Source organism: Gigantopelta aegis, chromosome 14, assembly GCF_016097555.1.
Source record: "Gigantopelta aegis isolate Gae_Host chromosome 14, Gae_host_genome, whole genome shotgun sequence".
NCBI lineage: Eukaryota > Metazoa > Mollusca > Gastropoda > Neomphalida > Peltospiridae > Gigantopelta > Gigantopelta aegis.
Genome location: NC_054712.1, coordinates 12,304,809 through 12,331,323, shown reverse-complemented (window position 1 = coordinate 12,331,323; position 26,515 = coordinate 12,304,809). Strand labels below are relative to the sequence as shown.

General features: G+C 36.2%; 1 protein-coding gene across 1 annotated transcript in view; it reads left to right on the top strand.

Moving 5' to 3' along the window:
• The first annotated feature begins 1,045 nt into the window (after positions 1 to 1,045).
• Positions 1,046 to 26,515, top strand: part of LOC121388522 (DNA repair-scaffolding protein-like) — a 36,461-nt gene continuing 10,991 nt past the window's right edge. Inside the window, exons 1-10 of the mRNA XM_041519887.1 lie at positions 1,046 to 1,339; positions 4,911 to 5,139; positions 7,396 to 7,729; positions 9,394 to 9,468; positions 10,065 to 10,273; positions 12,785 to 12,882; positions 13,402 to 13,612; positions 18,555 to 18,715; positions 19,099 to 19,166; positions 25,558 to 25,751. Of these exons, the coding sequence (XP_041375821.1) occupies positions 12,804 to 12,882; positions 13,402 to 13,612; positions 18,555 to 18,715; positions 19,099 to 19,166; positions 25,558 to 25,751 (713 nt within the window). The 5' untranslated portion in view covers positions 1,046 to 1,339; positions 4,911 to 5,139; positions 7,396 to 7,729; ... (1 more) ...; positions 10,065 to 10,273; positions 12,785 to 12,803. The remainder of the gene's footprint in view (positions 1,340 to 4,910; positions 5,140 to 7,395; positions 7,730 to 9,393; positions 9,469 to 10,064; positions 10,274 to 12,784; positions 12,883 to 13,401; positions 13,613 to 18,554; positions 18,716 to 19,098; positions 19,167 to 25,557; positions 25,752 to 26,515) is intronic.

Sequence of the window (26,515 nt, the reverse complement as noted above, 5' to 3'; positions counted from 1 at the left end):
AGTTTCCTGCCCATCCTCTGGTAGAAAGGTACAGTTTTAACTGTAGGACTAGATCAAGTCTGTCCCATCCTTTGATAGCAAGTACAGTTATAACTGTAGAACTAGAGCAGGGACTGAAACTCATCAGAAAAGTATGGTGCCCAAAACTAAATATCTGAGCCACTAAATTTTCACTTTCAGTAGCCCAAACATGAAATATGTATTCATATTTCAGGTTTGTTTTAAGTAATTGAAAACGTTTAATTATTAATTTTGTTTGGAATATGCTTCGAAAAAGTACTATTGATTTGAAGAACCACTTTTAGATACCAACATGTACATGATCTTGAAATGAGATGTTTCGAGTGGTTATGAACTGAATCAAGAAATATTTGTTTTGTCAAACCTAACTATATCTGGGCCCTGTTCCACAAAGCGATCTTAGCCCTGAGATCACCTTAAGTGCATATATTAGCTGTGCAGTTACGGTGATCTTAGGGCCAAGATCGCTTCGTGGAACGGAGCCCTGGCTCTGTATTCATAAACGTACTTAAGTCAATGTATGATACTTATTTATGTACTTTAAGTATGTATTTAGGTATCATACATTGACTTAAGTACGTTTATGAATACGGAGCCTGGTCTACAAAATCAAGATGTTTATAAATATATAATATACCTGTCAGTAACCTGTAAATGTATATGTGAAAAGTAACGAACTGTGGAGGGAATAATAGATGGAATAATACAACACAACACAATACTATTTTAAATAAACTTTATTTAAAAAAAAAAAAATCTTTTTACCCCCCCCCCCCAAAAAAAAAAAAAAAAAAAAAAACCCAAACAAACCTTTTTATGCAAGCCCCATCAAAACAATCTCTTTATATTGATACTAACCGGGGATGGGGCGGAAATTTTTCTTGTGAAGGTGTTTCGTTCTTCTTTCTTTCACTTATTATCGTGCTTATATCCAATTAAGGTTCAAGCACGCATCTCGGCTATCTGGGCACTGTCCAAGACAGTGGGTTAGTCAGTAGTTGGTTAGGGAGATAAGAGGGTGTAGTCGTCTGACACCTACCCATTCAGGCCATTGGGTCGTTAAAACTCGTCCTAGGTGATAGCAGGTACCGGGTTGCGAACCCTGTACCTACCAACCTTATGTCCGATGGCTTAACCACGACACCATCGAAGCCGGTTGTGAAGGTCAATCGTTTTACTTCTTTGATTGACCCATGGAGTTACTTCCCTTGGTTCACTCATAAGGAAAGAAAAGGTGCATTTCGCGCAATATTTACGAAGTATCGTAATGCGGAAGAGAATAGATAAACTGTCAAATCATCAAGTTCTAAAACGAAAAGTTAAGAGCTAAGCCTACTTTTTACCTGCACAAGCAAATGTTCTTTTTTTCTCAATATAGTTTCCGGGGGAGCATAAACCGACCCCGCGCCCATAAACCCCCGTTACCAGTCTTGAAACTAACTCGGTAACCAAGTGACTCACTGCTAAAATTTCTACACATGTTCCTGAGTGGTCTTACCATTAGGTTAGGCCTACATGGAAGAAGTGCCGACTTGTATAAATTCAGAGGTGGATCTAGGGAGCGGGGGATGGGCTTTCCCCACCACATTTTGCGATATATATTAATTTACTCTTTTTTTTACGATTCCCCCCGCAAACCTCCCCCAAAGTTTCCTTTGCATTCCGCCTCATGTCATTGACCCCCCCCCCCCCCAAATGTGTTTTCTGGATCCACCACTGAAAACTCCCATTATCAAGAAAAAGCTACTGCAGCCAAAGTTCATTGCATTTAACAGTATTGTTATTTACTTTATCCAATGTATAGTGTCAAATAACATTGTTATTTTGTGTAGTTCTTATAATTTCATTTCAACTCATTTCCATGTTTATATCCAATTGAGGTTCAAGCATGCAGTCCTGGGCACACGTCTGTTATTTGGGCTGTCTGTCCAGGACTGTGTGTTAGTGGTTAATGCTCGAGAGAGAAGAGGATGTAGTGGTTTTACACCTATTCACTGAGGCATTAAAACTCGTTCTGGGTTGGAGATGGTACTGGGCTGTGAACCCTGTATCTACCAGGCTTCTGTCTGATGATTTAACCATGACACCACCGAGGCCGGTTCTTATCAAAATCTTAGATGTGGTCAACACTTGTTATTTTGTAGTCACCATCGAAAACTATCCCATGCATCAGACAAGGGCATGTAGCCTTCTTCAAAAAGATTACTTGTAACAATGTTTGTTTGTCACAAACTAAATAGAAACAAATACATGTCATATTTATAGGATATTAAATGAGCTTCCATTTTGTATCATGTTTATGTCCTGAGTGAAATAATTTTCAATTTTCACGAGCTTTAGCGAGTGACAATGAATTTTTTTTTACAATGGACATAAACATGATACTAAATGGTAGCATGTTTAGTAACCTATTTATTACCTATAATCGATCTTAATTTATATCACACAACTCGTTCATTGATATTCCTGTATGGTTGTAGTGCGCCAATCGATGACGTCAAAGTGTTACGTCTCACTTGGCGTTCTAGTCGGACGTATCACTTTGATATGTACCAAGATATTATTAACCATATGGGTAATAAAGTTATTTCTAACACTGTGCAATGACAATTACACATTGTTACTAATTTTAGAAGGTGTCGCTTTTTGATACCAATATGGATTAACATGAACTCATAGCAATTGCAAAAAACTCCTTCAAATACACAAAATAATTTCTACATTTTTTGCCAGGTTGATAAAGGCTTTTTCTGTGCATTTGGGCTATTTTCCCGTTCTAACCAGTGGTCCACAACTGTTTCATCAAAGGCTGTGGTATGTGCTGTCCTGTCTGTGGGAAAGTGCATATAAAAGACCCCTTGCTGCTTATCGGAAAGAGTAGCCTATATGGCGGCAGTGGGTTTCCTCTAGAGGCGTCGTTAAATAAAACAAACTTTACCTTTTTTTTCTGTGCATATATGATGATGTAATAAAAAATCATGTTTACAATGACAGTTTTTGTGCAAAAAAAGTGAAATGAAACTTGTAGAGGGCGGTTTTCAATACTTTAGCTTAGCTTAGTAACTGGTTTAACGTGTCCATATACCACTAGGGTTTCGAACACGCCTTAATACTTTAAGATAGTTGTTGAATGGCCCTATAAACATGATAATGATATATATAGATTTTTAACTTAAATTATTATAATAATTTAATAATATTCAACAAAATCAACTTTTTGCATTGAGATAATGTAACTAATCTATATCAACTTATTAAACGTATGGTAGGCAAGAAGTTCACACTTACAGTTAATTTTATCATCTTAGATTTATAAAATGGTGAAGTTAAAAAATACAGTTCGATTTATTAAAAGAAAACAAGGTCATAGGTTTTATCATTCATATAATGGAATGAAAGAATAGTTAACAATATTTAACAATATTTAATAAAACAAAAAATGCATCGTCTAATTGGTGTCAATCTAATTAAAATTAGCTCCACTATTACATGTGGATCTAACAGCAGCCCGTTGGAGCACATGTCCAGTTGACCTTTCATTCAAACAATCAAAACCTTACTTGCAAAATCATGCCAGTGATTTGAAAAGAATTTGAAAACATTCGGGATTATGCCGAGGGTATACGAAATGATTCGGGTGAATTACAAAGTATGCCGGAAACTAATTTCAATATAAAATTTTATATAAAATTTGTTTCAAGACGAAAAATCCAGAGTTTATTATTGCACTTTTTCCCCTGTTTTTTCAATGTTGAAATAGACCAACAAGTTCGGCTATTGCAGAAATAGTCTCGACCGTTATATTTAGAATTTGTATGCTCTCGAATAACGTTATAAAAGGCGAAGTGTAATTGGTCAATATTTAAATTGTTATTTATAGATGAAATGTCTCCTGGACATGGGAGTCTACACAATGCTGTTAGATCTACTGGTAGACTAGTAGAGCTAATTTTAATCAGATTGAATTGGTGTCAAAGGTAAATACATAAATGAAAAAAGAGAGAAATGGTTTATTTAACAACACACTCAACACATTTTATATACGGTTATATGGCATCAGACATATGGTTAAGGACCACACAGATATTGAGAGAGGAAACCCACTGTCGCCACTTCATGGGCTACTCTTTATATGCATCATCCCACAGACAGGGTAGTACATACCACGGCCTTTGATATACCAGTCGTGGTGCACTGGCTGGAACGAGAAATATCCCAATGGGCCCACCAACTGGGATCGATCCCAGACGGACCGTGCATCGAGCGAGCGTTTTACCACTCAGCTCCATCCCGCCCCTATATATAAATCAAATCATGATCATTATCAATATAAAAATTCAAAAGTTAAATTAAAACACAGTGCAAAAAATACAATATCCAATTAAAAGTTCAAGCACGCTGTCCTGGGCACACACCTCAACTATCTGGGCTGTCTGTCCAGGACAGTGGGTTAGTTGTTAGTTAGTGAAAGAGAAGAGGGTGTAGTGGCCTTAAGAACTCGCTCTGGATTGGAGCCAATACTGGGCTGTGAACCCTGTACCTATCAGCCTATATTCCAATGGCTTAACCACTGCGCCACCGAGGCTGGTTAATTGGGGATGTGAGGATTTTAGCCGTGTTTTCACCCCTCAAAATCAAGTCTGTATATTACTTAATGATGACATCAAATTTAATAAATTTTTATGTGACCTAGATTAATGTACTTATTGAGGAATAGTTTGTCACTGGAAAAACAAGGAGTGTGGATAATCTGTTTAAGTGGTTTGAATAACTTAAGATATATACATGTACATGAGATTGCAACTTTTTATATGGTTGTCACATTTTAATATTTCTGTTCACTTAATTTACTGAATATATTTAAATAACTTACGTAAGAAATTTTTCAGTTTGACGATGTTTCCCCAGACAAGAATGTACAGAAAACAGATTTTACATCTCGAGAATGGAAAAGATGCGCAGAAGGATTTGAAGACTTTGATCGTGTTATTGAGACGGGAACAAAGGAACAAACCCGACAGTCAAAGAAGAGAAGTGTCGCTCACGGAAGCGCATTCAGTATTGGAAGTGGCTTTGATGATCTGACGCACACACATGAAGCATTAAGACAGACATACAGTAAGAGAAATTACACTGGTTATTCTAGATTTACAAAATGTAAACTAGATGATTCAAGATATGAAAAATGTAAACTGGATGATCCAAGAAATGAAAAATGTGAACTGGATGATTCAGGATTTTAAAAATGTAAACTGGATGATTCAGGATATAAAAAATGTAAACTGGATGATTCAGGATTTTAAAAATGTAAACTGGATGATTAAGGATAAAAAAAAAAGTAAACCGGATGATTTGGGATATAAGAATGTAAACTGGATGATTAAGAATTTTTAAAGTGTAAACTAGGTGATTTGAGATATAGAAAATATGAACTGGATGATTCAGGATATAAAAAATGTAAACTGGATGATTCAGGATATACAAAATGTAAACTGAATAGTTCAGGATATATAAAAAAAAAGTAAACTGGATGATTCAGGATATAAAAAATGTAAACTGAATGATTCAGGGTTTTAAAAAGGTATGTTGAAGCTGCAGATTTACTTCTCCATAATTTACTGATTCATATTAATCAGTTTATTTGTTTTGTTTAATGGTACCACTAGAGCACATTGATTAAGTAATCATCAAACATTTGGTAACTGATACCCTAGTCTTCTGAGGAAACCTGCTACATTTCTCTATTACCACAAGGGATCTGTTATATGCACTTTCCCACAGACAGGGCAGCACAAACCATGGCCTTTGATATACCAGTCATGAATGGGGGAAAACCCAGTTAGAGCTTCTAGATTAAGGTAGACCCACTCCTATGGCTAGTGATATTCAATGTTGGGCTAGTAAATAACTACTATGCCATGCCCGACGGCTAGTGAATTTTTTTTTTTTGTCAAATGTTGTAGTAAATATGAATATCCTGCCCCCACCCCCCCCCCCCCAATGTTAGTGACCATCTTTAGGTGACATATCCGATTATTACTATTATTTAGTAAAATTGTATTAAAGTAAAGTAGGGCTAGTGAATTTTTAATAGTGGCTAGTACATTTTTCAAATCACTGATGGCTAGTGGATTTAAAAACAATTCTAGAAGCTCTGCCAGTAAATCGATCCTAGGGGAGTGGGGGCGGGACGTAGCCCGGTGGTACAGGGCTCGCTCGATGTGCGGTCGGTCTGGGATCGATCCCCATCAGTGGGCCCATTGGGCTATTTTTCGTTCCAGCCAGTGCACCACGACTGGTATATCAAAGGCTGTGGTATATGCTATCCTGTCTATGGGTTGGTGCATATAAAAGATCCCTTGATGGTAATCGAAAAGAGTAGCCCATGAAGTGGCGACAGCGGGTTTCTCTCTCAATATCTGTGTGGTCCTTAACCATATGTCTGACGCCATATAACCGTAAATAAAAATGTGTTGAGTGCGTCGTTAAATAAAACATTTCTTTCTTTATCAAGTTCATCAAATATTGCTTGCTTGAGCCATTTAATAATTAAAATATATAATGGAGTAGCACTGAGTACAGTACAGAGTACATGTGTACTTCTCTTCTAGGTGCGGGGTGGGATTTAGCTCAGTTGGTTGAGTGCTCGCTTGAGGTGTTTGCTTCGCAGGATCTAACCACCTCTGTGGATCCATTTAGCTGATTGGGTTTTTTCTTGTTCCAACAAGTGCATCACAACTGGACAAAGGCCATGGTATGTGTTTTCCTGTCTGTGGGAAAGTGCATATAAAAGATCCTTTACTGCATTAGAAAAAATGTAGCGGGTTTCCTCTGATGACTATGAGTCGGAATTACCAAATGTTTGAAATCCAATAGCCAATGATTAATTAATCGATGTGCTCCAGTGGTGTCTTTAAACAATTTTTTTTTTAATCTTTAACTCTCTTCTAGGTGCAGTAATAATAAGTTAAAAGTATTTTATGAAACAAAAGTTGGATTTAAAAAAAAAAAAATTCTTTAAATGTTTTATTCAGTGAAACCTCTCAAAACCGGACCCTCTGTAAACTGGAATTCCCTCAAAACCGGACTTTTTTTCACGGACACTTTCTGAATATCTGTATGGAAGAGAACCTCTCAAAACAGGACCCTCTGTAAACCGGAATTCCCTCAAAACAGGACCCTTTCTGAATATCTGTATGGAAGAGAACCTCTCTAAACCGGATACCTCTTAAAACCAGACTTTTTTTCTTGGTCCCGAGTGTGTCTGGTTTAGAGGAGTTTTACTGTACGTGTACGAAAAGCCAAGACTTCCAGTTCCAGTGTGTTTGTAATAAAGTTCAGATATAACTACAGGTACACAATTGTGTTTTTAAGGTCCTGTAGACGACATTTCATGGAATTCCAGTGACAGTGGGGAAGAGCAGGAACCTGGTAACCAGTCAACACATGAAGAAAACACTGGATCCCACAGAGTTCCGAGTGATAAGAAACCCACATTCCAAAGCCGAATTTACCACAACACAAGGTCACAAAGAAAAAGTTGAAATATGCCAGAAATAAAAAGTCGAAAAAAAATTCTGTACCGTGTTGGAGAGGAGAGAAGGATGGTGAAGATATCTGTGTCCCTTCGAGTGACTCTGGAGAGGATGAAACCAGCGTGGAGAGACTGGCATCTGTTAACACTGTCTCCTGTCCACAGATTAATGAGGTTTGGTTTTTGAGTACTAAACTCTTAATACTCAAATGATAGTGTGTTAAGTTAAAGTTTGTTTTGTTTAACGACTTCACTAGAGCACATTGAATAATTAATCATCAGCTATTTGATGTCAAACATTTGGTAATTTCGACAGTCTTAGAAAGAAAACACGCAACATTTTACCATTAGCAGCAAGGAATCTTTTATATGCAAATGAATGAATGAATGTTTAACGACACCCCAGCACAAAAAATACATCGGCTACTGGGTGTCAAACTATGGTAAAGGCAAAACTAAAGTGATGATCAACATCAATATAGTTACTTTTATATGCATGCACTTTATCACAGACAAAGCAGCACATACCACTGACTTTGATGTACCAGTCATATGGCACTGGTTGGGAGGGGTAAAAATCATTCAGAGAAATGGGCCCACCAAGGGGATTCGATTCATCGACCAAAGCACCTCAGACAAGTCTCTACTGACTGATCCAGATCCCTCCCTGCTGATAGTGTGTCATTTCAAATTGGAATTCTCTCGTGTAAAAAGGGGGCAGGATCTACTCAGTGATGGAGCACTTGCCTGAATTGCAGTGGATCACAGGATCAATTGTCCTCAGTGGATAAATTACCTTTTCTTCCATCCCAACCAGTGCCGCATACTGATATATCATGTACTGTCCTGTCTATGGGAAAGTAAAAAGTTAAGTTTGTTTTATTTAACGACGCCACTAGAGCACATTGATTTTTTATCTTATCATCGGCTATTGGACGTCAAACATATGGTCATTCTGACACTGTTTTTAGAGGAAACCCGCTGTCGCCACATAGGCTACTCTTTTTACGACAGGCAGCAAGGGATCTTTTATTTGTGCTTCCCACAGGCAGGATAGCACAAACCATGGCCTTTGTTGAACCAGTTATGGATCACTGGTCGGTGCAAGTGGTTTACACCTACCCATTGAGCCTTGCGGAGCACTCACTCAGGGTTTGGAGTCGGTATCTTGATTAAAAATCCCATGCCTCGACTGGGATCCGAACCCAGTACCTACCAGCCTGTAGACCGATGGCCTGCCACGACGCCACCGAGGCCGGTGTCTATGGGAAAGTGTATATAAAAGAAACATTACCACTTTATCATTAGAAGTAAATTCTATGGCAGTAGTGGGTTTCCTCTCTTTCTTTTGACCAAATGTCAGAGTAAAGATATTTTAAACATTAATTAACTATAGATTAAAATGTGCTGAGGTTTTTTTGAATAAATATTCCTTTTATTTTCTCTGATGTAAAAAGTGACATTCTTAAAAGCTGTAAACTTATAGTCCATCCCATCATTCTATAAAAATGTTTTTTGTAAATAATTTCAGTTTGGTTTGAAGAAAAGTAAAATACTATTTTTGTGTGAAATTTACAAATTAGTCTGCTCAGAAATAAATAACTTGTAGTAAATTCTATAGTATGAAAAAAAGGCGTTCCCTGTGGGACAGACTATAAGTATATTTTTTTACATTGAAGCAATTAGAATACATGTAGATCATACAATTTGATTTCTTCCTCAATGAATTTCTCCAACTTTTCACATATCTAAGCTAGGTAACATGACTGTGTTGTTGGGAAAACTGTAAATTTGATATTTTAAGCTGTTGATAATATTTGGTAGCCTTTTTGTTTCAGATTAATGAGTCAGAGAGAAGTCCTGTAAGATTAGGAAATCAAGAAGAAGGGTCTAATGTTAAACAGTGTACTACAGTGTGTGAATTTCATTTTTATTTTATCTTTTGTTTTTTCCTGCCCACACCTCCCATCTTCTGTTCTTTCACTATGGAAACAGCCTGATTGAAATGAATAAAGTTTTTATGTTTCAAGACTGACACATAAAAATGACTTTCCATCATTTAATTTCCAACCATAATTCTTTCTTCATTTTTCATTTGCTTCTTTCTTTTTTTTGTTGTCAGTACTTACAAATTCCTGGCCCAATTTCACAAAACATTGCACGTAAACGTAAATCTACGACTAAACTACAACTCTTATTACTATGAAAAATATAGAAAATATAGTCTGAAATACAATTATTTCATTTTCTTTTGTCCATCTTTCACAATGATGTAATTTTTCTACGTGAAATGCATGCCAAAGGCCCAAACACATGTTTACAAATGTATGACCAGTATAGCTGCTAGTAGCAGACATACAGTTACGATGTTTTGTGAAATTGGCTCCAGATGCTTAAAATATTTGACCAGGTTAAAGCAAATTTAAAATGACAAGGGTTGAAATTGGCTGCTTTAGAATATATTATATATTTTTAAGGTATCCAATTTTCATTATATTACTATTTTTAGAATAGTGCCATTTCTCCTGTGATTCTGAGCTGTCAGTCAAGTCAGTCAAGTCAGTCAACCAATAGTACATCACCAAGCACAGGAATAAAAGCCAGTGATTGGATAAAAAATGTCCATTGGCAGACAACTCCAGTCAAGGGAAATGTCACTGTGGATGAATCTGCTACTGAGGTGGATTCGGCAAAGAAGAAAAAGCAAAAATTCAAAAAGTGAGTTTTAAATAATATTACAAGGTATATAGACTTTTACACAGATATTAATATAATTATGGTTATATTGCGACGACAAAAAAAAACGTAGTGTCTAGTAAATGGTCAGTTGTGCAAAAGATCACCAACAAATCTTCATCTTTATTAACGTTTATTAATAACTAATACATTTTAACAGGTTAACAACTTGTTAAATGCATACTTCATCATATGTATATGTCTACTTTAGTAATGAATCATTAATAGCTATATACTAACACTAAATTATTCCAGGGCTAAATAACTAACAATATATTCTGCTTAATGTATTTAGCAAGTCAGGTGACTGAGCTCAATCATCCATCAATACTTTCACTAATTAATTAACAAAGTCAACAGACTGAGTCAAAATAAAATACAGATAATGGATTTTGTACTAATTAAAAATCCTCCAAAGCTTCACTTGAAAAATATTGTAGTCTACAAACAATATCTCAAATTGTTTAGGTCAGATACTAGTGCACTCGCACTTACTTCACAGGTAATGACAATACAAACAATATCCAATTGTTTGCCTAATTAGTGTACTTGCACACACCCCTTATAGAGTGTGTGCACATTCTGTTCTTTAGACACATGTAATTAAACTTGTCACATACACATCCACAATACCCAGGACCTACACCTTTATGTGCTGGGTATTGCTTTTTTTATTCTCTATGTTAATTAATTCATGGTCAAAACCTATTTCTATTTCTTAGCAAGTTTCATTTCATAACCTATAAATGAGTCTGGTCCTTATTTATTATACTAGAACATCTGCTAAATCTTTATTGTCAAACACTACACCAACCCATCTATTGGGATGAAATACTGACAACAACCCAACTGACTATACTATGACATGATTATGACCAAAGTGACAAACATTGGCTTGATTGCTGTTTATACCCTCACCACATTCTACGTTTGGCATAATTCTGCTATTGCTGGATTTACACTGAACAATAAATTGCCAATAACGCTAAAATTAACTCTTTAAAATAATAAATATTATTTTAGCTAACTATACTTCATTTTACATATTTTATAACTTATAAGATATTTTTTGTACTAAAGACACATAGATACCATAATCAGCTAAATATAGCACTTTACCACGTTCAATGTCGTCTGCAAATCAGCTTTTTATCACAGGAAGTATTTCAGAACAAGGCTCTGGTGCCATTTTCGTATAACATACATTACTAGCTACTATTGCTAATCTTCGATCTTATTTTCTTATTTCCACTTCGAAACTGATCACATCTGTCATACTTTAATAAATACCTTCATTAATGCCAAACAAATCTAATGATATGTCATATGAATTGTGAGTAATTCAAATTGCCTTTAAAATGAGTGCAAACAAGAATGTAAACAAACGTTCTTTGATTCTATTAAAGGTGCATTATTTTCAAGTACGAACGTCAACAATAATGCAGATATTATTTATAAAATACACCACTTGTAATGTCACACATTACCAAATCCTTACATTACCCTCTGCTTAAGTGTTTAGCGTCCCTGCAAGCATCAATCTTGTTTCAGTATATCCTGATTAGTAAATGGATACAACATAACACAGCAGCACATTTAATCTAGATGCTTCAGGGGTGGATCTAGCATTTTTAAAAGAGGGGTTGTAAAGTGAGCAAGATTTGTAAGGGGATCTGGCGGTATGTTCTCTAGAAAATATGAAGTAATGATGCTCAGCGATGCATTTTCAGGGCAATTTAGTGTTGTATATTGTAGACGATGACTTTAAATAATTCATTGACAAGGACACTTCAAATGGGTAGGGAGTTACATAAAGCTTGTGACCCCCCCCCCCCCCTTAGATCTGCCAACTGTGATTTTGGTGTTATTAAACTGTGTCTTGATAACTTAAAAATAATTATCTTTTTGTATCATTATCATAGTCATTTTTTTTTACTGTATTTAAATTATAACAAAAAACGTTTTCCTTCAAATTTTGCATTAGCTGTCACATTTCTCTTTCTTTTTTTTTTATATCCCGTCCAGGCACGGATCCAGAATTTTTTGTAGGGGGGTGGGTTCATATACAACTAATTGAATGAAAAATATTTAAGAATGCCTATTCATTCCTTAAAGTAAGTGAGAAAAAAATTGTTGTCCTGAGCAGGAAGGGATCTGCACCTGCCGTGTATTTTGATTGATAAGAAAACAGACATACTGGCCTCATATCAGTGATATTGCTTTAGCAGATTTCTTTTTCTTTCTCTTTTTTTGGTATGTTGATTGATCATAAAAACAGAGAAAAACTAATGGATATTAATACAGCAGACTGTTATGACATAAACAACCCCTGTAATTAAAAAAATGTCTGCAGCAAAAACACATGCCATTGAAACAAAAAATAATATAGTCCAAGGCAAAAAAGTACTGTGGTGAATTACAAACTTGATGGAAATCATGGGCAATTGCAGGGGTTGCTAAGATAGTTTTAATTTACACTTTGTCTGTTAACAGAGGTGGGTTTGCTGAACAGATGTCTCGTCTTCAGAATCGAGAAAAGTCGTCCATCAGAATCTGGGCACATGAACAAGATGAAACATCGTCTTCACCAGGTGAGTTGACTCCCTTGTCACTTAATTCAGAAAAATATTAAACTTTAAAAGTTAAAAGTTTGTTTTGTTTAACAACACCACTAAAGCACATTGACTAGTTAATCATCGGCTGTTGGATATCAAACATTTGGTTTAAAGCATAAGCAAATGAAAAGGTTTGATTGTATCATAACATCCCGTTGTATTGTTTAATGGTAGCTGATTATTTGGTAAACATACAGTAATGCTGACTGTGTAGTGATTTAGAAAAAACACAAATGGGTTACTTTTTTGAGCTAGCAGTAAGGATCTTTTATATGTGCTTCCCCACAGACAAGACATAACACTATATACAAAAATCCCATAATTGTGACAAATGTGATAATTGTTTAATATAACAGTTGTGGAGCATTGAATGGAATGAAACCTGACCACCGAGTGGGATTGATCCTGTGAACTGTTGCATCTCAGGTAAATGCTCTAGCACTAAGCATTATGCTTTTCTATAAGGTTTTTTTTTCTTTCTTTTTTCTTTTGCAGGGAATTTCTCAAAGGTGTTATTTGTTCATGTTCAGAGATTCGAAGTACTGTTTTCTTTACAACTAGCTCACTGTTTGGTAATGGATGGTGGCAGTGAAGAGACTCCAGTGAAAGTTGAGAAATGGCGAAATGCTCTTGTGTTGTTTTCCCGACAGCTGATGGAACAGTTGCAAATTCAAGTGGGCACTGTTCTCCGACTTTATCCACCATGGTAATTCATGTAATCCCTGTTTATTGGTCTGAGCCTCGTTCCATGAATTGGATTGGATAGCATATGAACATGCCTATGTCCAATTAAGGTACAAGCATGTCTCTTCCGGGCACAATCTCTGACTTCACCAGTGATGGTCTGGGACAGAAAGGGTGGGTAGAGTTGGAAATGGGCTGAATTTTGAAAATAGCAATGAGTAAAAAAGTTAATAGAATTTTAGAAAATAAAATAAGAAGTTAACAAGCCAAAAATAAAAATAAATGACTGCTCAGCCGAATATTTATATAATTTGGAGCAGTTTAGAACGACAGTCCAAAAATAAATAAGAGAAAGAAGAGAGGATCGGACTATTTAATAATAATAAAAAAGAAGGTCATTTCGACATAATATTTTGAACGAAGGTCTAAAAGTTTAAAGTCTGATCTATATGTCCATCTGAGTGGCCTTGTTAAGGCCGTTAGGATGCACAGCTTTTAGAGACGAGATGGTTTGCAACACGTCAAGAAAACCCCTAGATTGACAGTCATTAGACATTGAAGGTATAGTGCTGTGCTGAAATACAGATCTTGAGAAGCCGGATCCGTCTGAACGAGAGACAGAATCAGACTAGGGTATAGTCCAGTCATCATGGGCTGGTATAGTGGTGCGGACGGGCCTGGCTCCGGAGGATACGAGATGGTATCACTATATAACAAAGTAAAGTCTAGAAAAGAGTAGTATGGGCCAACCCTGCTTCCTATTTCTTCTTGGAGTGGGGCGGTCAATCTTCCAGTGCTGCTAAGACAGTCTCGGACATGTAGAGACTAAACGTGAACAACCATGGCGTTCTGCAGAATGGCCCTCATACGAGTCACGGAAAAGCCAGTCGACATAAGTCAGTCAGAAAAATTACGTGGAGGCAAGGAATCTTGCTAAAAAAGAATCCAACCTGGTGGTGCAGGCTGTCATAACGAGAAACGTTCCAGCGTTCAGTCAGTTCCATTGGCCGCATACATCCCAGTAGAAACCTCCATTTCACTGACAAAAACAAAACAAAATGAAGGATTCCTATGTGAAGATCACGGCAAACCAATCACATAGCAGCTACTTTTCTATCAACAAAGTCAAATCAACAATTAGCTCCATTTTCAATTTTGATGAACCATTCTAAATTATGTGTAAATATTACCTTCAAGAAATTAAGCAGCATTTTCTATTTGGCTTTAATCCTATGGGACATTTTCAAATTCAGTAGCACTAAAACCAACCCTTGCCTGCTACCGACACTGGTCGGGATGCTTGTGCTCTTTGCACATGCTAGCGTGGACGACGACCCCCCCCCCCCCCCCCAAAAAAAAAATGCATAATCAGTTACATTCTATTCATGAGTTTTGCTTTGTTTAACAACACCACTAGAGCACATTGATTAATTAATCATATCTATTGGATGTCATATATTTGGTAATTCTGACTCGTAGTTATTATAAGTAACCCGCTACATTTTTTCCAAATGCAGTTCAAAATATAGCAAGGGATCTTTTTTATGCACTTTCCCACAGATAGGAAAGCACATACCACGGCCTTTGACCAGTTGTGGTTATAATGAGAAAAAGCATAATCAGTTGAATGGATCCACCAAGGTGGTTCTATTCATGATCCATCCATATATTGATGTTTTGAGCTGTGGAGGCATACACCTTTGTATACCAAGAAAAGAAAGAAAGAAATGTTTTATTTAATGACGCACACAACACATTTTATTTACAGTTATATGGCATCAGACATATGGTTAAGGACCACACAAATATAGAGAGAGGAAAACCACTGTTGCCATTTAATGGGCTACTCTTCGATTAGCAGCAAGGGATCTTTTATATGCACCATCCCACAGACAGGATAGTACAAACCACGGCCTTTGTTTTGTCCACCAATTGTGGAGCACTGGCTGGAACGAGAAATAGCCCAATGGGGCCTCCGCCTGGGATTGATCCTAAACCAAGCGTGCATCGAGCGAGCACTTCACCACTGGGCTACGTCCCACCCCCTTTGTATACCATGTCTTATTTTGAATGTAATTCAGAACACAAATATCTTTATTTTTATTTTTTTATATTTTTTTTTAATTTATTACTTACTTTTTTATTTTATTTTAATTATTATTATTTATTTTTTTCACCACCAAATATACAGCATACATAAAGCAAATAATAAACATACATATAAGAGAAGCATACATAAATAATAAAAAAAAAAAAAAAAAAAAAAAGCGTTATAATAATGGTCTCCCATTTATATATACTAGTATATATCAATATATTTCCTGTGGAAAAGAAAAAAGGTATATACCGATGATCAACTTGTAATTAGTTATAAACTAAACACATATACAGTAAGATATATATTTTATACAATTAATTTTGTCCAAATATTCAATTTTTCCTCAAATTTAGTTGTCCTGTTATTTATTGTAGCAATATATTTATCTATATAATAATACATGTTCAGATTGTTCTGGAATCCAGTTAACGTTAGTTTTTGACTTTTGCATTTTGACTTATATATGTATTGTTTTGCAATTAGAAGTATTAAATTGACAATATTATCTTTTTTAGAATAATTAGGATTGCCTAAAATAATTGTTTGTGCATTTTAGTTTTCAAGAATATCCAATTGATAACAGTATTCCAGAATGCTTGAACATGTTTACATAACCAAAAAAGGTGCATTAAATCTTCCCTAAACGTATGACAAAATTCACATTTATCTGATTTTTTAATACCATATATAACCAAATGCTTATTTGTTGTTAAAATAAATAACAATATGTTGTATTGAAAGTAACGGAGCCCTGTGTCGGTGGTTAGCTTGATAGGGATAAGATATACATTTTCCCACCATTTGTCACAGAGGTCAATATCAAAAATATGATTCCATTTTATTTGTGTGTTTATTTTGTATTTAGATGTGTGTTCATTTATGCATTCTTTGTAAAAAAAATTACAAACGTTTGTTTTAAGAAGTTCTTTCAAACAATTAGGTATTATTGGCGTTTGTAATGTTACTAATTCTGTATATATAACCAATTTATAAAAAAATTTGATTGCTAAAATCAAACCGTTGTAGACTGTAAATGGTGGTATGAGGTCATATTTCATACAAAATTCATCATATGTGAGCCAACTGGTATTATTAAACAGATATTTTAAAAACAAAATTCCTTTATTTGCCCATGTCTTGTAATAAACATATTTATTATTGATTTTAATAAAAGAGTTATACCAAATTGGTAAGTTTAGTATGTTTGTTTTATCAGTTGTAGATTCACAGTTTTCTAAAAATATTGACCATATAAATAATACATTTTTCCAAAACGGATTTGTGCATACCTCTGCTTTTGCCTTGCTGTAAGCTGACACAAAAGTTAATAGTAATTCCGCTTTAGACTGTAAACAAGTACTCAATAAACAGGCAATGTCTTGGTTTAGATATACACTTTTCATCCACGATCTATTGCTCTTAAGCCACCATTTTGGTAATCTCGAATTAATGTTTTTCTAGCAATTTTATCAGGCTTTTTATTCCAAATAAACTGAAAGAAATAAGTTTCAAATTTTTTAAAGAAAGCATCTGTTGGGTTTGGGAGTGAAGAAAATAGATAAACAAATTTTGATAAAGCCAGACTTTTGATTACAGCAATTTTTCCTAATGCTGATATAGAACGTTTTGACCATTGTTCGAGTAACTTTTTAACTTCTTTTAGCTTTCTATTATAATTCAGTTCTTGCATTTGATACAGATTAGTAGAAGAGAAATGGACACCAAGAACTGTAAATTCAGTAGTCCATTTTAATTTATATTTTGGACACATTTTTCTGTGATCATTACGATCTTTGCCTAATCTTATTATATTTGTTTTATCAATGTTTACTTTTAGACCTGATATATTTGTAAAATATTGTAGTATTTCCATAGATGCTGTAAGGTTTTTTTCACACCAGTCAAGTAGTAATGTTGTGTCATCGGCAAACTGTGATATTTTAAATTCATTACCACATATCTCAATTCCTTTTATATTTTTGTTGTTTCTTACCAAGATCCCAAGAATTTCAACACATAGAATAAAAATATAGGGGGATAAAGGATCACCTTGTCTACATCCTCGGCCAAGTTTAAAACGTTCAGTAATAGTACCATTTATGGATAGACATGATTCGCATTCATTGTAGAAAATTGTTATCCATTTCTGAATTGAGGCACCAAATTTAAAGTAAGCTAATAGCTTAGTTATAAAATTCCATGAAAGGGTATCAAAGGCTTTCTCAAAATCTACAAGTAAAAGCATTCCTGGTTTATTTTGTGTAGTTGTATAATGTAATGTATCATATATTAGTCTAATATTATTACCTATCGATCGGCCATGTATAAATCCATTTTGATCCATAGATACTAATGAGGGGAGGACAGTTTTAATTCTTTCTGCAATAGCTGCTGACCCTAATTTGTAAATAACGTTCAAAAGTGATATTGGTCTCCAATTTTTAATATATTCTTTTGTCTTACCTTTTTTGGGAATAAGTGTGATTAATCCTAATTTTTGTGAATCGGATAACTGACCCCGATTATATCCAAAGTTTAAGCTTTTAATGACAAAATAACTAATATCGGTCCAAAATTTTTTGATAAATTGAATTGTATATCCGTCTGTCCCAGGCGACTTATAATTGTTCTTTTTTTTTCTCAGAACTTTAGTAACTTCATTATAGTTTAATTCTCCCTCTAGCGATTTTGACACATTATCGTTTAGTTTGGCAACTCTACAGTTATGAAGTTCTCTGTTTAGATCAATGTTAATTTATTACTTACTTACCTACAAACATCTATTTAAAAAAAAAAATTACTTACTTATTTACTTACTTGCCTACTTGGTTACCTACTTACTTATTTTTTACTTATTATTGAACAGGCAGCAGCTAGATGGGCTGCATGGAGAACAGAGTATTTTACTGTGTACATACTATGCCAAGGTTATATCACAGCCAGATGGCACAGGGGTGAATGCTGACAACCCGACACCCAAACAGACCAAACAGACTTGGTTAGAGTGGAACTGCCCTTGTCTAAGTGGTGAGCTTGGTCTGCTGACTAGTTCATTTACAATGATGTAAAATCAAAATCAAAGTCTTGATTAATAGAATGTTTACTTCTTTTAATATCAGATTTAATTATTATATCTTTGGTACGATGTGGATGAAATTCAGAATGGCTTCCCTATGTTGTGTTTGTATGTTAAACTTTATTTTTTCAAGATGTTAAGTAATTTTACTTGAATAGAATGAATTTGCATGCATACACATACATGCAATGAATATCACTGACAGTTCAGTACGTACTATAATCTTTGACATGAATTACCATGGTGGATGTCATGACTTATACAAAATTTTGTTTCCCTGGTTACTAATTCAAACAAAATTTCAGAAAAAAGTTTTTTCTTTTTGTCTTTTAAGATTCGCATCAGGATCATAAGATGTGTCCAGCTCATGAGTTTCCAGTGATGCCATCCACACTGAAATATGTGAGTTAATTTTCTCTCTTCCTTCAGTATATGGGACAGAGCTATCCCATGAAAGAAAGCTACAGTATGTAAGAAATGTCTATCCCACATGGGATATCACATGCTTATGTAGTGATGTTGGTATAAAATGCTCCTATTGGGAATTTCCCTATTAGCTCAGTTTGTAGTGCGCTGGACTCTAGTACCAAAGAGTCTGTGGTTCAAATCCTCTCAGTGGAGATTGATTTTTCTGTTACATTTGGAGCCGACGTAGGGACTGGGTGTTTTTTTAACACAATAATACAATTATAATCCAATCAGGACCCATAACAGTTCAACTGCCCGTGGCCCATAGCTCCGGGACGTAGCTTCACTTGAGTATATAGTATTGTTGGTCCTACTGGCAGTAACTAGTGGTAATTTCCCTATTTAGTCGGGTCAATATATGAAAAATAATGGCTGAACCCCAAACAAATTTATACAAAAGGTTTTTTGGTTTTAACGTTATCCATGGGTCATCAGTTATTGCAGAAAAAAAGTCTCCCAAAATCTGACCCCGGGAACATGGTTAATTTGCATAATTTCAAGATGGCGACCCCCTCAAATTTCAATCTACTACAAACTTTGTACTGGTTCAATTTAGACCCTATAAATGTATTACCAACAGATAGAAACATGATACCAAACAAAAAAAGAAAGAAAAAAGTCTATCGAAATTGTTTTGTGACGTCATAGTTACGTCAAATTGACGTCATGTGACGTCACAGCTGCCATTTGTAATTTCAAGTAAAACAAAAGAAGCTAATTATGAGATGGACAACCCTTTCACAGAGGATAGCAAAGACTTACTGAATTTGAATTCAAAGCTTATAATGCCGGAAAAGGTCATCAGTACAGTCAGGAAAATAGAGGACCTAGGGAAATCTCAAAATCTCAAAATTTATCAATGCCACAATTCTGCGGAACAAATTGCCCCTGTTCAGCAGACCAGGTACGGAGAAAAGTAAGATCACGGGAAAGGTGTCTGAATTTAAGAATGACCAGGCCCTATTTTCAAGATTATACATTGCAAGCCAACGACGAGAAGGGGACCTTGCTGAATTCTTTCGTCACGAAAACCAACCTGCATCACCATCTCTTTCTGATAAAGGCAACATTAGACAAGGGGGAAAATACCATCTCCTCGTGTGGGATGTGTATCTAGACGACAGTCTCAAGGCTTACACTAGGGAATGCCGAGGTGAAGGTACACGACGACGTGTTACTTCCGATACAAGGGTACCAGGCAATTGGTCGGGTTTTCTCAACAAGAAAGAACTGTTTGAGTTTCTAGCTTACAAATGTGCTGAATGTAATTCCGAAGACAAGGTCATCATATCCACCACTGGTCAAACTGTTGTTTTTTCTGTCAAGGATATGAACATTCAGGAACTCCAGCCATGTACACAGGAGGAGGCTGATACCCGAATTATGATGCACATCAGGGATGCTGCCCAATGTGGGCATGGAAAAGTCGTGATTCGAAGTGTTGATATAGATGTTGCTGTCATTGCAACATCTTGTTTCCATTCCACTGGACTCCAGGAACTGGTCAGAAGTTCCGATAGATTGCGATACATGAAATTGCAGCTCACCTTGGTCCAGCTAAATCCAAAGCACTGTCCTTTTTTCATCCTTTCACCGGGTATGACACTGTGTCCTTCTTTTCAAACCATGGAAAAAAATCATCATGGCAAACGTGGCAGAATTACCCTGAGGTAACAGAAGCATTTGTAAAGCTCTCATTGCAGCCTGAGGATGTCACCAATGATCTCATTACTATGCTTGAGGGCTTTGTGGTTCTTTTGTACGATCGTACATGTGTATTGGATAGTGTAGATGAGGCAAGGATGTACTTATTCACAAAAAGATCCAGAGAAATTGAGAGCATTCCACCAACGGCAGCTGCCTTAAAGGAGCACACAATGCGGGCAGCTTATCAAGCAGGACACATCTGGGGGCAAGCTCTGACTGGCGAGCCAACAGTTCCCTCCCCGTCAGATTGGGGTTGCAAGAAGAAGGATGGTCTTTGGGCACCCGAATGGATGAAATGACAAGAAGCAGCCAAGGCCTGTTATGAATTGCTATGCTGCCACTGCAAGTCGGTTTGTAAAGGAAATTACAAGTGTTTCAAAGCTAACTTGTGGTGTACAGCACTTTGCAGTTGTGATGGTCAATGTTTCGAAGACTAGGCATTCTTTGCAGGGCATTCTTTGCAGGGCATAATTGCAGATGACTTAGATTTTGTTTTTCTGTGGCGTGGAAAAAGTTAGCAAAAATACTGATTATGATCATACTGATTTTGATGCAAGTGAGGAGAGGACAAGTGAAATGTAACGGGTGTTCGTTGTTGAATTGTTTTGAAAATCTGCACTTGCTTCGCCATCGTGGATAATGTGCTTAACATGAGAATTTAAACCCCTGTTGAATGTATGTTGGTGTACGCTATATTTTGGAGAATATTGTCACCAAACAATTGACCATAATGGCAGCCATATTGGATTCCAAGATGGCAGAGATTGATACAGATTGTTCAGGTTGTCAACTGATACAAGACACCGTAATCATTAAAAGTATGAATCATTTAACATGTCAGTCTTAAACACTTTTAACGAAAATAAGGTTCAGATGGTGGCCATCTTGAAATTATAGGCCTTCATAAATGATCTCATGTTATACTACGAGCATGAAATCACAGGTGTAGGAGTTGAAAGTATTTTTGTATCTGCAATAACTGCAAAGATATGGACAAAATATGGTTCATGTGGTGGCCATCTTGAAATCCAAGATGGCGGACAGTACAGGAAATTGTAAATGGTCTCATATGATTCTATGACTAGGAAAACATGGGGGTAGCCATTTAAAATATATCTGTACCTGCCCTAATATTGAAGATATTGAGGGAACTATACACCGGATGGTGGCCATATTAAAATCCAAGATGGCCACCACCAGGGGGCTTTTCGGAGATGGGTCGTAATCGAAAATTAATTGTATTGGGATGTACTACCCACCTGCAAAGTTTCATGCTTTCCCTCAAAAGTGAACGATTGTCCCCCTTACCTGCTGGACTATAGGGTATTATTTGCAACAAATCTCACCTATGATGTCACGTGATGTCAATTTGACGTAACTATGACGTCACAAAACAATTTCGATAGACTTTTTTGGGTTTTTTGTTTGTTTGTTTGCCACCACACTGGGTCTGCTGTTAATGCTAATTAGGCAAATACCTTATTCTGATTGGCTGAGAACAATGACCTAGATTGACAACTCTTTGTATAGCTAGCTGAAACAGTGTAAGCTGCCCCCCTCCTTGCATTCAAACTTGCAATTCAAAGAGGGGGTATGGGTGGCTCTGATCAGCCGTTGGATAACTAGATTAGGGACTTAGGACAATAGGAACAACCATAACACAAAAAATAGGTACACAGACATACAGCATGTGCACATGCAACATTTTACACAGGATGCATTGACTAATGATAACAATGCATCCGCCAACAAATAAAAAATAATGGCCCAGCACGTCGAACAAAAGAAAAATGGCTCAGAGTACACAATTGCAATGCACCCGGAGGGAGCTGGAATAAGAAAAACGGCTTCCTCCACCCAACCCCCAAATCCTTGCTGCTGGTACAGACTTTTTGGGCACTTGGAATTGGAAGAGGAGGACGCAATGACCATACCAACGACGGGAACCCCTGGAACATCAAGAGCCACCTTTGCCTCTCCAGATACATACACAGTTGCTCGAGTCTCCCCTGGGTTGTCATGCCACGATCAGAAGAGATCAGGCCCTTTTTAAGGGCCCTATGGGCAACCTAGGGAGACACCCCAGCATCAACGAGGTCTAATTAACGAGCTACTCTCGACACACTAATGCCAAACCTATACACAGCTCCCTTATTTTACTCTTTAGACCGACCATTCAAAAATGTGCCAAATTTCCTTCATCTAAAATGCACACTTATTCCCTTTGGCATTCATTTTGGCCATCATCCAAATTCCAAATTCCATAGCACCATTACACCCTCCACCTGCTACCGATCATTCGGGCAGCTTGTGCTCCCTTGTGCCAGTCAGCGCAGGTGGTCCTTTTTCCTATCTCCCGCACCTTTTCCTGTCATGGAGGCCGGCACCCGTGCCCATAATAGGTGTGTGCTACAACAGCTTGTTCTGAATGTACACGTTAAAACCGAGTCCTGTCCTGTGTAAGCTGGCTGTCTGTGTCACAAACATGCACATACACTATTGAGTTTGTTGTTAATTGCTGTTGTTTTAAGTCTTCTCGGCATTAAATTTTGGATGTAAATAAACAGCACTGGTAAGTAATTGTAACATAGAAGGTGTGTTTCTGATAATTAGTTACTAGTAAAAAAAAAAAAAAAATGATTAATAAACAATTATTATTTATTAATAACAAATGGAACAGTAATTAATAGATGTGCTACTGAACGTTGTTTTTTTGTTGTTTTTTTCTTCCTGGTTCATTTAATTATCATTATTTTATTTTTTTCTCTCAATAAAACTGGCCTCTTGTCTGGGAATAAGTCCACCCCATGCTAAGCTCACAATGAGTTGTCTTGGCGCCCTGGGCTTATTTCCGGTCAAATACGGTATATTTAACACATGAAACAAACATGACAAAATTATACAATAATGTATTTTATTTAGGATAATAAAATAAAAACGTTACTTTTTAGCCATCTTTATCTGTTCATGTAAAATAATAGTTTGTTTATTGAATGAATGAGAGAAAAAAAAAGACTCCATCATAATATTCAGTCATGTGGGATAGATACAGTACATCACTGGTGGTGAAAACTTCCCCCACTTCAGGTGTACTTTTTCTGTCCCACATGATAGCATTACAACCTTCAGCATTACAAGCATTACAGTCAGCCTGTGAACAGGGTACTTGTCTGTATTTACACACATTCAGTTTTATATCACAAAATTTACTTTCCTTTTATATACTTTGTGACAACCTGCTTGGATGAACGGCACTTATCTTTTTATTATCTCAAACTATTAAAATTAAGCCACAACTATCCAAACCCCACCCCAACTCACACTAGTTTTCAGCAAGTAGTCAGATTATTTAGGCAACATGTGGCAGAAGCAAAAAGTAATATAATTATGACACAATTACGATTATTATAGCAGAGCAGACACATGCATTGATGAAAAAACAAAAAGGAGATAATACTTGGTGGCCAAAGCATTGGAAATGTTTACACTATGCTCATGATGTGTTACCACTTTTTTTTGAGTCCCTGATATCAGGGGCGAGACGTAGCCCAGTGGGTAAAGCGCTTGCCTGATGTGCGGTCGGTTTGGGATCAGTCCCCATCAGTGAGCCCATCAGGCTGTTTCTTGCTCCAGCTAGTGCACCACGACTGGTACATCAAAGGCTATGGTATGTGCTATCCTGTCTATGGGATGGTGCATATAAAAGAACCCTTGCTGCTAATCGAAAAAAGAGTTGTCCCTCAATATCTGTGTGATCCTTAACCATATGTGCAACGCCATATTATAATCAAATAAATGAAATGTGTTGTGTGTCGTTAAATAAACCATTTCCTTCCTTCTTCCCTGATATCATCACTGTTCTGACAAAGATTCACAAGTGTAAAAATACCCATTGAACTTTGTCTTGTGCTTGTTGAGGTTTGTCAAACCAGTGGAGTGGCAGCCCTCAAGACACAGTGGAAAGGATCACTGTTCTGGTGAAAGACTGTCCTACAGATGAAGCACCTGACCATATTCATTGGAGGTGTACTGCCATGACCAATTCAAAATATCCTTTGGATTCTGCCGTATGCGGCGGTACAAGCTTTAATATCTGATTGGCTTCATCCTTCAGATTTATATTGTCTTTATTTTTAAGGCTGTTGTATGTGCTATCCTGTCTGTTGGATGGTGCATATAAAAGATCACTTGCTACTAATAGAAAAATGTAACGGGCACCAGTGCACCACGACTGGTATATCAAAGGCCGTGGTATGTACTACACTATCTGTGGGATGGTGCATATAAAAGATCCCTTGCTGCTAATCGAAAAGAGTAGCCCATAAAGTGGTGACAGCAGGTTTCCTCTCTCAATATCTGTGTGGTCCTTAACCATATGTCTGACACCATATAACCATAAATAAAATGTGTTGAGTGCATTGTTAAATAAAACATTTCCTTTCCCTTGCTAAGACTATATGTCTGAATTATCAAATGTTTGACATCCAATAGCTGATGATTAATAAATCAATGTGCTCTAGTGGTGTTGTTAAACAAAACTTCTTTTTTTTTTCTCTTTTTTTTAAAGAATGATCTGACCCTTTTATCACATCTTATTTCATTATATTTCTTTATGCAGGAAAAGAGTACAGAAGAAAGCATCACCGGCCCAACAGCCTTGCATACTATCACAGCCAATGAGAAAGCCGCACCAGTCATATCGAAATCATTGCTGGAAAGCATTGAGGTGGCCGGATTACATTCACTGAGACATTTGTGCTTCAAAGCTGTCATCCACAGAATATTCAGTTACCATGACAACCAAACAAAAAGGTACTGTTACAGTTGTTATAACATAGACTATTCGGGTGTCATGACCACAAAACATAATGGTATTGTTAAAGCTGTTAAACATATAATATTAATAACAAGCAAGCACTGACAGAAAAAAACTTATTATATTTTTATGAAAACATTTATCAAAGACCCCGTGTTACTTTCCAGTTTGTCTTTTTCATTTACATGTGTTTTGTGGATTTTTTTTCTTCTAAAGTCTTGGTTGTGTGGTTCAGACAAAAGAATTGTAATTTAAAAAACAAAAAAACAGTTAATATTTTTTAAGTAATCATTGGGATTAAGGGTTGGTGGGAGAGAATAAATTAGTAGTAGTTTTCTTCTACAATATAAATCAGTTTTTGATTTTTGTTTTTTTAGTTCCTCCAAAACAATTTTTAATTTGTTTTTGTTACATTTAAGTTATTTTAAAATTATTTTTTAAGAAAAGATCTCATAAACATGACCTGAAATGAATAACACATTTGACATTTGGTCTTTTTAAGATAGATCGCTCCAGCCAGTGCATCACGACTGGCACATCAAAGGCCATGGTATGTATTATCCTGTCTGTGGGATGGTGCATATAAAAGATCCCTTGCTGCTAATCGAAAAGAGTAGTCCATGAAGTGGCGACAGCAGGTTTCCTCTCTCAATATCTGTGTAGTCCATAACCATATGTCTGATGCCATATAACCGTAAATAAAATGTGTTGAGTGTGTCGTTAAATAAAACATTTCCTTCCTTTTTAAGATAGAGGTTAT